This window comes from Delphinapterus leucas, chromosome X, assembly GCF_059928025.1.
Source record: "Delphinapterus leucas isolate spDelLeu-1000000601 "Yukka" chromosome X, BTC_Dleu_Yukka2, whole genome shotgun sequence".
Lineage (NCBI taxonomy): Eukaryota > Metazoa > Chordata > Mammalia > Artiodactyla > Monodontidae > Delphinapterus > Delphinapterus leucas.
Window position 1 is genome coordinate 111,904,363 of NC_143150.1, and position 13,360 is coordinate 111,917,722.

A 13,360-nucleotide genomic window follows, 5' to 3' on the forward strand; every position below is an offset into this window, starting at 1 on the left:
AAGGAGGCTGGGACCATGAGCCATTTGATAACGTGCTTGGAATGGCGCTCCAGCCTGGAAGGGGCGGTTCTTACCCACTGAGAAGACTTACTATCCTACACTGCATTTGGTGTGATCTTACTTCTGAAATTTTACTATGAATTATGTCACAGAAAATAGTTAAGGTTTGGAAATGCTGGTCATGTACGTACATTCTTCTGAGAGCTTCATCATGAAAAGAGCAAAGTCTTGATCAACAAAGTAATGCCTGAGGCACTTGCTGGTGGCATCATTCCACTCCCAACCACCTGTGCTTTTCCCCCACCGCCACCCCACCACCTTTTGTAGGTATATCTCCTCGGGTCTACCAAAGGCACCCCCAAACATGGCATGGTCCGCTGCTGCACTTATTTTCTTAGAAGATATCACGGTACCCTGTCTACTGACAAAAAGTACCTTCTGTAAGTTGGGTGGTATGGGCCATTTTTTAAAAGGGGGGATTATTACTTCCCAATCTAACTCAGGAACACACCGGGTTAAGTGTGCTGTCTTGTTCTAAGCACTACTTTCACAGATTAAATGTTAAATTCTCATGTTCTTCAAACATCAATAATTTCTCAGGACGAATGAAAAAACTGCCCTGATAGGCAAATGCCTGAAATTTTATCACTGACCATGAAGAAAGGTATTTGACAGTTATTGTACAAATCATTCCTCATCGGAGGAAAGATATTATATAATTTTAAGTACTGTTATGCATAAAATATAAATTTATTAAAAGATGAAATTCAGGAATGAACTTTAGAATATTCTAATCCCCAGCCTGTTTTGCTAGGTACAGAAGACTATTTGGATGTTGGAGCATACTGTGAATATTTCACCCACAGAATATAGAGAGCTTTCATTAGAACAAGAGAGAAAAAAGAACCCTATAGTCTGGAGAACAAAAGCTGAGAGTTCCAAGTTTTAGTGGCCATGTTTCCCATAGAGCTATTGTATAAGAAGAGTAATACTACATTTTTTTCTATTCACAGATGGAAAAGAGTAAAATTTAGCTTTATTTAAGCTCAACAGCAATAATCTTGCATGGGTTTCAGAAAAATGATACACATTTTACTGTGGGATAATGAGGACCATTAGTTATTAGGGAGAACAAATTATTCTCTTTCAATACAACAGACTTATTCATTCACTCATTTAATAGACTGTCCTCTCTCCTTTTCACTGAAACAACCTTCCCATACAGAACACCTGGCCATGCAACATGCCACCAGACAGACTTCAGGAGGTATCCTGATGGGGAGAAATAGAGAATTTCCAAAGTGAAGCCACAGGATAAAACCAACACTTGATGCTTGCCTTTCATTTCAAGGAAAGCAGTATAAAAGCAATAGAAAAAGAAGTAGTTGAAAAATATAGTTGCTCTCCACAAAAGAGTCTGAAAAATAAAAAATCATGAACTTAATAATTTTCCTAAATGAAATTATGCCATTATTCCTGATTTCTTTATACTAGCTAAAAGGACAAAGTAGCGAACTTCACTGAAGTTTCTACACTGTCATACATTTGATTAACCAAAGACAAAAACTACATTAAAGGCAAGAGAATTATTTTATGTCTGTGATTAAGCAGTTGCAGGGCTTGTATTTTATGTATATATCTGCAGACTTCAACTTATTTAACGGTGTCAGTTCACTAACGGCAGTTTTATTTAATATAAAGAAAAACAGATTTAGAACTTTAAAAACAAATTACAGTAATTGTATGCCTATAGCTTGCACCTCTTAGAAACCATGCACCCCTAACACTCCTCCCCTTACTTCCCCACCACTTCCCTATCTCCTCCCTTCTCCTCTAAAACCACAGGCTAAGTGAGAACTGATAACAGGGGCCTCAAATCCCCCAGTGAAGAACAGCCACCCTAATTTCCACTTGGGGTAGAGGAATAAAGAACACAGATCAAAATGCAGCTCCCAAATAGGGCAGGGGGCAAACGCCTTCAAAGATCTGCCCAGCAAGCTTCAATGTTTTCTACAGATCTTCACGGTGACTGGCACTTGCTGTTCTGCCCTTCATTACTGTGGACGCTCCTACGAGGAAAGAGGGAGAGATAAAGGACTAGGAGATTTACTACGAATGTAGATAGGTATGTGGATACCGTTGGTGACGGCCGGGGCTGCGGTGGGAGGAGGCACACTGCGCAATGATGACAGCTTCACATGTCTTCAGCATGAAAACTGCTGCCAAACAGCAGAAGACAAAAACGAGAAAAAGAAGGTACAAAGGGGAGTGGCAGCAGCTCCTTCAGAGCTAGAAACACAGGCCCCTCAGCAGCTCCAAGCGGCTACCTGGCACCGAGAGCTTTCAGGTGATGGGGTAGGAGAGATGGGGATGTGTTGAGACCACGCACAAGCATGACGGGTCCCCTCTGTAGGCTGAGCCTGGTCAGTAATAGCAAGAACACTCTGAAGATGGGGCCCACTAGGCTACTGGCTTGGAAAATGATTTGTGAAAACTGGATTCATAAGACAGTCACAATGATGAGAAAGTTTCGTCTTTAAGCAGCCACAATCTGCCTGCGGTTTAACTGATATGAAAATGATCTTAAATATGACCCTGCAACCAACGAAATCAGTCTGGCCTCCTCCAGGTATGGCCAGTCTTGAGACATCTGAGCAGGCATCAGGCTGTTTACCAGCCAGGCTCCACCGCCTTCTACTCTACAGCTCTTCTGCCGAAAATACAAGGCTCCACCCTTATCTATTAAACGTCACTCACAAGATGAGGCTTGTTCCAGCTACCTCTCCTCGGCTCTGGGCCACTGGAAAATTCAGAACCAAAGAAGGAAAGGACAACGGTGAGCCTATGAAGCAGGCTGTTGATGATCCAAATGGAAAACCTGGAAGATCTACTCTAAAAAACAAATGCTTCTGCTGAGGGGCTGTCAGCGGCACTGGGGGTTTGCAGTGGGGCGAGGAGGAAGCACAAAGATGAAGTTCCCGGGCCTTCACACCCACGCCACCACGCTCCTGGCTGAGGGCATGTGTCACAGCCTCCCACAGCTAAGAAGAGGTGGTGGCTACAAGCACAAGCTTTGCAGTCATGCAGAGCTGGGTCCCAGACCAACCACGGTCGGCCACTCACTAGCTATGTGACAAGACCAAGTTAGTTACCTCTCTAAGCCTCAGCTTTCTTCTCTGTAAAATGAAGGAAACAACACAGCCTCATGGGGTTACTGAAAGGATTAAATGAGATAACATATGCAAAGTACTTATTACAGTTTCCAATAGAGTAAGCACTCGAGGCAAAGGAGAGAAAAAAGAAGGAAGCTAAAAAATATTGTGCACTTACACTCCCTCCTCCCAGCTGAGGATTTATAAACATCATCAAATACAACTCAACTTTGAGAATACATTATATGATGATCTGGGTAGCAGAATTTTATCTTCCTAATTATGTTTTGCTTAGGCAAATGTCAAAAATGAGTTTCCACTTCCAGAGCAGACACTGATGGTGCGGGGGTGGGGGTGGGGGGGCGGCGGGACCCGCTGGCGGGAAGGAGCTCAGAAACATATTCAACAGGGGCAGTGTGGAAAGTATGTGACTTGATGATTCATCTGTCCAGTCTCAGTCCACAAACGCACAGAGAGCTAACTGCGTGCAAATCCCAGGGACTAGAGGAGTTTGAACATATTTCTGCAGAGGCCTGGCAGGGGGCTGGGGCGTGGCCATAACAGGCGTTCACTGCACACTCCCCCACCCAGGCCTGTGCAGAGCATCTCACATGTATCACTAATCGCTCCCTCAGAGCAACTCTAGAAACCAAGGCTGAGACCAAGCTTCAGAGGCTTCCCAAAGCCACAGAGCACATGAGCGACAGAACCAGTGTTTGAACCCAGATCCCTATGATGCCAAAGCCCGTGTCTTAAGCCAGACTTATTCAAAGAGAAGAGGAGGAGAATTTTCCATGAAGCATGGACAGATTAAACAGTGCCATATTTAGGGGACCCTGAGTACACTAAGTAAGAAGTCAGGCTAGAAATACAGGTTGGAGCTAAAAAGTTAGTCTATAACTGCCGAAGTCAGAGACTGTAAGATGTCAGTGGCAACAGGATTTATAGTGAGGAGCCAGCCAAGGACTTTATTAGGCACTTATTCTAAGAATATTCATCTTTGTGTACAATGGGATAGAGAGCAGAGAACTTAAAGCAATGTAACTCTCAACATGCTGGTCATCTAGAAAGGAAATCAGGGCTGGTTATGAAATACATTTCTAAGCAAGAGATGACAATCTGGTGACCTGGCAAAAAGTCTGAGAAACAATGAGGCTTCAGGGTTGGCTGGCACCTCCAGAAGGATGAGAAATTAGGAATCAACTAATTCCTAGAAGATAATGAGTCTAGTTTTAGAAGAATTTTTAAAAGCAAGAGCAGGATACTCAAAAGGAATCGAATACAAGTTAAACGTTTTAATGTTAAAAAAGCTGTGTATTCTCACTCCATACAAAAACACATTTAGAGACTGAGACAAGAGGAAACAATAATCAAGATACAATGAATCTTCTTATTAAGTGAAGTTCACTGATTAAAGTGCCAACGATGTAGGGACTTCCCTGGTAGCGCAGTGGTTAAGAATCCACCTGCCAATGCAGGGGACACGGGTTCGAGACCTGCTCCAGGAAGATCCCACATGCCACGGAGCAACTAAGCCTGTGTGCCACAACTACTGAGCCTGCCCTCTACAGCCCACAAGCCACAACTACTGAGCCCACGTGCTGCAACTACTAAAGCCCATGCACCTAGAGCTCGTGCTCCACAAGAGACACCACCGCAACGAAGAGTAGCCCCGACTCGCCGCAACTTTGCGCACAGCAATGAAGACCCAACGCAGCCAAAAAAAAAATTAAAAAAAAAAGCAACAACAATGTATGCTCAGAGACTAGGAGGGCGCCGAAAAGCTTCTCTTATCCTTTCTTTTGCCGCCTCTCTCTCCCCACTCATCATCTGTTGACGGAGTGCCTACCCTGGAGCAGGCATGTGCTTAACAGAGGTAGCAAGCCTGTGGGGTTCATACAGGAGGGGAGATAGACATTAACCAAACCACCACAAAAATAAATGCTCAACTACAGACAAAGAAGTGCTTGACACAGTACCGTGACTCTAAACAGGGCTCCTGATGGGTAAGGGATGACCGCACGGGCTGCTGTTGCCAGGCAAGGGGCTACGTGAGTTCGGGACACTTACCTAACCACGTTGCAATGAGGACAGCATCAATTCCATCTATTGGCTCACAGATTCGAGCCACAACTGGGTGGATCTGCTGGGCCAGGTAGTACTGGGTGTCAATGCTTAAATTGTCCTGCTTCTGCAGCTGCTCGGGTGCATAGGCCCTCTGACTCCCAGTGAGGTTTGACCCATCCTACAAGAGGACATGGTACAGGTAAAGTTGTGAGAAATTCAATCACAAGTACTTGCTTGGACAAAGAGAGGGACAACAATTCAAATTTTATATATTCAATTCCAAACACCACGAAATCCTTCTGGATAACAGTTCAAATTTTATGTATTCAATTCCAAACACCAAGAAGCCCTTCTGACCTATTGGTGAACATTTCATATGCAACTAACAGGAGGAAGATGAAGGAGAACAACTCACCCACTGTCCAGGAATGTAAATCCAGCATGTGTTGTGTTCTATTTTTTGTTGAAACTCGAAACCAACAAGATGGCATGACTAGATTAAACAATTCCACCTGCCATATCACAGAAACACACACCAGGAAGACTTGCTAACAAAGGCCTTTTAGGAGTCATGACAAAAAAATGTGTGACCCTTTTATTATGTTAACTCAATCCCTCCTTGCAAGAATTCTAGTCCTAGTATCATCTTAAAGACAGGGGTGTGTGTGTGTGTGTGTGTGTGTGTGTGTGTGTGTGTGTGTGTGTGTGTGTGTGTGTGTGTGTGTGTGTGCGCGCGCAATATCTCTCAATGAGAGCTATATGTATCTCTGAGAAGCAAATGAGCAAGGGGAATAGAGCAGTACACAAAACCCAAGAGCACTAACTTATGTACAAGATATAATAGGTAAGAGTAAAATTAAGAAAGTCGCCTTGGTGGAGTAGAGTGCTCTAGGAGCACAATATCTGGCCACTGGAACGAAGGGCATGCCATTTTGCGCTGTTTACGCGGCTCTTCCTCAAGGAAAGGAAGAAGGGCCAGAGAGCCTCTTTTCAAGGCCTTCCTCTTCTCTTTACTGTCTAAAAATAAAAGTTGTGAAACTCTATATAATTGGCCCATATACAGTCCTGTGGGTGATGTCATCATCATCTGTGAATCAAAAAGCCATCATCACTCTACTGGACCAACATCCAACAACTCGCTCCACTCTTCCTCTTGTCTGCAACAACAGAATTTTTCAGATTCGTAAATTTTAACTATTCACAGTGCTCAGCTGCTCTGCAAAACTGATTATAATGTGAATCCTATTCTTTCAATCCTGCTACAATCAGTCCCTTCTCAGCTCAGTGCCCAGCCCAAAGCAGAAGCAGCCTTTCATACCGTTGTCTTACCACAAATTGGAAGCACTGGCCTCTTTCTCTGGCTAGGCTCCTGATGGAAACAAACTGGGATGTTTATCAACTAGGTTCTACTTATGCTAAGATATAATGAAATAACTAGAAAGGAAGCAAACCTCAGATTAAAAGACTTGCTTATAATTATTTTTCAGGAGTTCACAATACAGTAAAAGAAATTAGGCAGAATTAATCAACTTTAATTGTTGCCTTTTTAGAAGTTTGATTTGTTAGATGAGAGTAAGGTGACAGCCAATGACAAAAAGTGTGAAAAATCCTTGGGCAGTGTCTTTATGCACCACAACTATATTCAGACTGCCTTTTAACAAACACATGAAATCTGACTGATTTATAGAATTGTAGTTTCTTTTTAAAACTGGTCTGTCCTTAAGATTATAGTAATGTTGAGTTTAAAATTTTTTAATAAAGAATAAAAACAAAATTTGTAGAGGCAAATTATTATTTTTTAAAAATGGCCCTTGAGTTACTTTCCAATATATCATTAGATGTTCTCATGTCAGGCATGTCTGTAAAAAAACAGTTGAACAAGTTCTAAGCATATTCTCAGTTGAAAAAGTTTTTCCCAAACATATTTCTTATTGTATGTAAAAGCATCTGAGCTCGGGCCTCCCTGGTGGCGCAGTGGTTGAGAGTCCGCCTGCCGATGCAGGGGACACGGGTTCGTGCCCCGGTCCGGGAAGATCCCACATGCCACGGAGCGGCTGGGCCCGTGAGCCATGGCCGCTGAGCCTGCGCGTCCGGAGCCTGTGCTCCGCAACGGGAGAGGCCACAACAGTGAGAGGCCCGCGTACCGCAAAAAAAACAAAAAAAACATCTGGGCTCAAACATGATTAAATTCAAAACAATTGGTAAGATGACAGGTCTTCCTGTGTTACGTTGGAAAAACAAACCTAGCAAACATTTAGGCTGTGACATAAGATATATCCCTCAAAGACCTAATTCTCAAACCCATGGTATATGCAAAAACACATCCCATACACCTTTAAAAATAGACTGAGAAGCAATGTTGGTCTTCCTTGAAGTGCCCATGTAGTAATTTGTGAACTTCTCAAAGTACATACTTTACAGAGACAACCAGATGCAGACAATTCATTGAAAACTATGAGGTCATCTTTAGTAGGAAATCAATGGAAAAAAAGTTTTAACAGATGACAAGTGGCACCCTTAAAACAATTATGTTAAAGGCATGCCTTATGAAAATTATGTCCAATGAAAGTTAAATAGTTAAAGATTTAAAACTTAACCAACAAGTGGAAGTTGATTTAAGATCTCAGCAAATAATTCACATGGTTTAATAAGACTATGAACTACAATATAAATTACATACCACAAACATTACTCTCTGAATTCACCTGAATTTATAGTCTGAATAAGTTATCAGTAGAGTATTATGTTCAAAATGTAAATTTTAAACAAAAAAGAACCTGTTTAGGAGATAGGTTATTCTTGAAGGGCACCTTTGCTTACAGCAGTAAATAGTTCTCCTAAAAATGTGTCATCATACATTTTGAGAAACATATTCTAAAAATATAATTGTGTTAGGAAAGAGGAAGAATAACCTGAGTGCTTAAAAGCAAAAGAAGTAGGCAGCTTTGGTTAGCAAACATGCTGAAAGTGGGCATGTCCCACTGCTGGGGGACAAAGGCAAATTAAAGTCCTACAACTTTTCTTGGGATACAGTGAGAAGAATAAACCAATAAAAGAAACATGAACTGTTCTTTCAACAAGCAAATAAGTTAACACCCAGCACCAGTCGAATGGGAAAAGGGTTGAAAATACATCAAATTGGATTTAGCATCAGCATTTTGAGCTTTTCTTATATCAGTAAGACCCGAGAAGAAGAAATCAAAAGACCTCAATATTCAGACATCAAGGAATATAAGCTTGACTTTTGACATACATTGATCATAGGACCATACATCTCCATTCCAGGTTTACCCAAAACATAATTATGGCTTGATTTCATTTTTAGATGCTATTTCAGAAAACCTATATAATTTTTCAAAGTTGTATGTTGCCATCTGCTCCTGTCATTAATAATCTTAACAGCTTTTCCATGTATGTGAATACCTAAGTGAAAAAAAAAAACCTAGCCTATTTACCAAATCTTTATTTGCATAATATGAAAATTGTTTTTTTGAGATGAGACTTGTCAGAGGCAATATGCAAAGCACATTAAGGGCTTGAGCGAGTCAGACATTTATGGAAATATTTTCCTGCAGGAATTGGCTTTCTGTAACAGTTCTTAATCAAGGGTAACCCTAGGAGGGAGACAGAGTCAAGTGCTGATTCCTGTCCATGTACTTAAATCATTTGTTATGTACATCATCTACAGTACCAAGCAGATATTAGCAGACGACTTCTACATTTTGAAAAGCCTCTCTGATTGCAAACCACATTGACTGTACTTTGACAAAGATCAATCACATTGAAGTTTAAGGCTTATCTAATTTTTTTTTACTGTAATAACAAAAAGCAATATTTAATTAATTAAAAAGAACAGTCTTATTGAGATGAATTATGCCTTTTGGTAAACACACCACACCATAGTAACTGCAAAGAATTTGGGTAGAGGCTTTGACTCTGACTTTTTTTTTAAGCAGGGAGAAGGGATGAGACCCCTCCTTTGTTCCGACTGGAGTTAAGTGCTTTCAAAAAAACAAAAAAACCCCACAAAACCAAAACCCTCTTCTGTTCTACCCTTTCTCCCTATCTCTGACTGTTAGAGGCATGCTACTCTCAAAAGAAACTGGTCAGCGGTTTAAAACTGTTCCAGAAGACCTAGAGGTTCCTGAGAGGTGTCTCATGGAACAGGAAGAAGACAAGAGGTGGGTTCTAGGCCCCCTCCACTCAAAAAAAAAAAAAAAGGACCTGGTTAGATAATCTGTGTTTTCTTCATAAGGTATCTTTTTAGGACATCTCACCTTTCTCCATAACCATGCATTTTGTATTTTTTTTCAAGTAATTATTTGAACAGGCTAGTGAAAAATGCATTTACTCTCTTTTGGTAGAATAATATTCAGAATCCAAACTGCTGCAAAAGGAATGATAAAGGACTACTGCTGGATATACAAGCAAACTGGTAGACATTTTCATTCAAGTTAATTTCAGACTGAAACAGCAGCTACTGTTATATACCTATCTCACCAAAGTAATTTCACTCGACCAAAACACTAGTCTCAAATGTTTTATAAAAATTTTAATAAAATGTCATACCTCTGACTAATGTTTTTAAATGCTGCAAAACCAACCAAGACTAAACCCTCTCTTTACAGCATCAATTATTTGGAAGAGTACTAAATAAGACACCATGGAGAGATGGATTTTACTATGGGCTCGGAATTGGTGTAAGTCTTATTTATTATGACAGTTTTACCTGACAGATGACATACGACACAGTATCTCCAGCTTTCACCTTTCTGCCTCCTTGAGAATTTATCCAGAGGGCAACATGTACATGAGGTAGGCTTTTTTTATCAGGATAATCCTGGGGATCCTTTGTCAACGCCTAAGAGAAAAAGAGGGAACAAAAAGCCCCAAACTTTAAAATAAAACCTTTCTCACACAGATATACACTAAACATATCTCTGCTAGAATCACACCAGCCACATAAACATAAAAATGACAGCAGCTGTATGTAGAAAACACTGCCACAGGATCTTCAGACATTCTATCCTCAAGGCTCCTCCCTCCTTCATTTAGTAACTAATATGACCAGATATAACCCTGAAAAAAAAGAAATATGAGTTTCTGGGCCATGGCACAGAATACTTGGATATAAAGATTAAGACTGTGAATTCAGTCTTCTATGCAGCCTTAGAGTTCCTCTTAATGTCTGCAATTCTCTCACTGAATTAACTGATTAGTTAAGACGGATGGATAACGGTTACTCTGACTTAATGATCTGTTTCTCAAAGGCTTCTCGAGCCTAAATAAATCCCTAAGGCACCAGAAATCACTGGATTTACTCACACTGTCAATTTAAGCTCTCCAAAGGCAGAGTGAATGAGTTTTTAACAGAAAGTAAGCCCCACGAGAGCAGGAACACGTCAGCCTTGCCCACAGCTGCATTCAGAGGGCTCAGAACGATTCTTGGTGTGTAGCAGCAACCAAATGTTTGCGGAAGAAATTATTTCGCTCACTCTGGAATAATTCACTAAGTTCAAGCACTGTAAAGTACTGCAAGATGAATAAGACAGCCACTGGTCCTAAGTCACCTGCCATTAGCAGACGATTCCGCATTCCACAAAAAAACTCTCTAAAATAAGCTACATGTGCCAGAAGGGAGTGGTAAACTAAGTGTTACCGAGAGTTTAGAGAGGCAAAGATTGCTACCATCTGAGAGCAGAAATCACGGAAGAAAAAAGCGAACTGGCACATGAAGGAAAAAATAGATTTTAAGAAAAGATGACGGGGCAAGAACATTCAAGCAGAGGGAAAAAGCAAAAGTTAAAAGCAAGAGGTGAGAAAAAAAAAAAAACACGTCTATTGGACTGGAACTTAATATGCACAAAGGGAAGGGGTGGGTTTCAAAAGACAAGAGGAAGGACAGGGAATAGGGTGCTCCATGTCTAGATCACCTAAGTGTGGTCTGCAGACCCCTGGGGGTTAGCGACACCCTTTCAGGGGGTGGAGAAATCAAAGCTATTTTCCTAATAATACTATCTGCACTGGTGATATAGAAACAAAGGTCAGTAAAGGTGCTGACGCCTTATAAACATGAGCCTGGGCAGCAGCACCAAACTGTACTAACACTCATTGTAGTCGTCACCATGACACGCTCACAGGTTTTTAAAGTTCTTGACCCTTGAGTAGAAAGCTAAAATTTTGTGTGACAAAATGGGAAGTATGCCCAAGGCACATCTACAGCATACTCAAGAACGAAGGATGCTCGAGGAAATGCATTTGTGCAACCATTTGAGTTGCAAGCTAAACTAGCTGCCTTTCTCAACCCAATTTTTATTTGAAAGAATGGCAGGCCAACTACTGTTATTCTAACTTGAGTACCTGGCAGACAATCACTCAAAAAGAACCAAGCGAGCCTGCCACTTCAAGGAAAACACCTGACAGTATATATTGCCTATGATAATATTGAAGCTATCAAGCACAAATCAGAATTTTGGAAATTCTGTTTCCACTCCGGTGAGCTTGACAGCTTTCCAATACCTAAAGACTCTTCTGATGAGTAAGAATATTTTAAAATGTGGTTTTTGTTAATATACAATGAGATGTATCAATATTTTGGAAGATCTGTAAAACTCAGGGAACCAACATTTAATAAATTACAAGTGCATAACATCACACATGGGTAAAAGATCCATCAAAGCACCGCACAGATGAAAAGATTTTAATGTAAGAATATGAAAAGTTCATTGATATGGTTTCCTATTTCCACAATACAAATAACCTTGAAGACAATACCACTTCTAGAGTACTGGTGTAGAATCAAAGAAGAATACACACAACTATCTTTAAAAATTACTGAAATACTTCTTTTTCCAACTACATGTTTGTGTGAAACTTGACTTTCTTCCTATGCTTCAACTAACACCACACATCACAACAGATTGGATGCACAAGCAGATATAAGAACGCGGATGTCTTCTACTAAACTAGACGTTAACAAGATTTGCAAAATAACACCATTCCTCTAGCTAATTTTTCTTTGTTTTGAAATATAGTTATTTTTCATGAAAAAATTTTATTTTTGTGGGACTTCTCTGGCGGCACAGTGGTTAAGAATCCGCCTGCCAATGCAGGGGACACGGGTTTGAGCCCTGGTCCGGGAAGATCCCATATGCCGCGGAGCAACTAAGCCCATGCACCACAACTACTGAGCCTGCGTGCCACAACTACTGAAGCCTGTGCACCTAGAGCCCACGAGCCACAACTACTGAGCCCACGAACCACAACTACTGAAGCCCGTGCGCCTAGAGCCCGTGCTCTGCAACGAGAAGCCACCACAATGAGAGGCCCAAGCACCGCAACGAAGAGTAGCCCCCACTCGCCGCAACTAGAGGAAGCTCACGCGCAACAACGAAGACCCAACACAGCCAAAAATAAATTAATTAATTAAAAAAATTTTTATTTTTGTAAACATATAATGGGTTTACTGATATTTTTAAATAAACTAATAAATGCTTTTAAAACTTCTCAGTTTTAATTTCTAACAGTAAATATCAACATAAGCTACATAAACAAAAGCTCTTGCAGTCCCCAACTATTTTAAGAGTGTGAAAATGTCCTGAGATCAGGAAATTTGAGAACTACTGTAGTAGAATAAAGCAGGTCCTCAAACATGGCTGCACATCCCCCTGTTCTATACACTTTCTAAATCATACACTCAGTGTAGGAGAGTACCTAGAAGCCTCTCTAAGTATTTAAATCTTCTCAAACCTGCATTATGTGAAGTCTTGATTGACTTGGACGGGTAATACTGCATAGAAATTTTAATCAATATAACTCTACTTAAAAAAACCGTTATCTTCTTCAATTGACTATACTTCAGTGCAATGTTAAGAAATTCTGAATTTCATCTGACATACTTTCCAATTATCAGATTGGGACTATTTGGGGATTTCACAGCCTAGTTTCAGAAGGCTTGATTTTTCAAAAAATGCTTCCTGGTGGTTTAGGCTCAAGTTAGCCAGGGCTGTACAAATCAGCTGTGAAGTATTTTGTGTTACTTTATGAAACATATCTAAGCTAAAATTGTGGCAGTTCAGAAAAATCACACACAGTGTTTTTCAGTTGCATTTGGCAACAAGGGCTTAAATCTCCACAAAGGT

The 13,360-nt window shown here is 40.7% G+C and overlaps 1 protein-coding gene across 4 annotated transcripts in view; it reads right to left on the reverse strand.

Moving 5' to 3' along the window:
- The window catches only part of POLA1 (DNA polymerase alpha 1, catalytic subunit), a 308,813-nt gene that overhangs the window by 158,933 nt on the left and 136,520 nt on the right, over positions 1-13,360 (reverse strand). For all 4 annotated transcript variants that reach the window (XM_089904662.1, XM_089904660.1, XM_022560503.3 and 1 more), the window contains exons 31-32: positions 9,949-10,080; positions 5,223-5,397 (exon numbers count right to left, since the gene is read on the reverse strand). In XM_089904662.1, the coding sequence (XP_089760788.1) occupies positions 5,223-5,397; positions 9,949-10,080 (307 nt within the window). The remainder of the gene's footprint in view (positions 1-5,222; positions 5,398-9,948; positions 10,081-13,360) is intronic.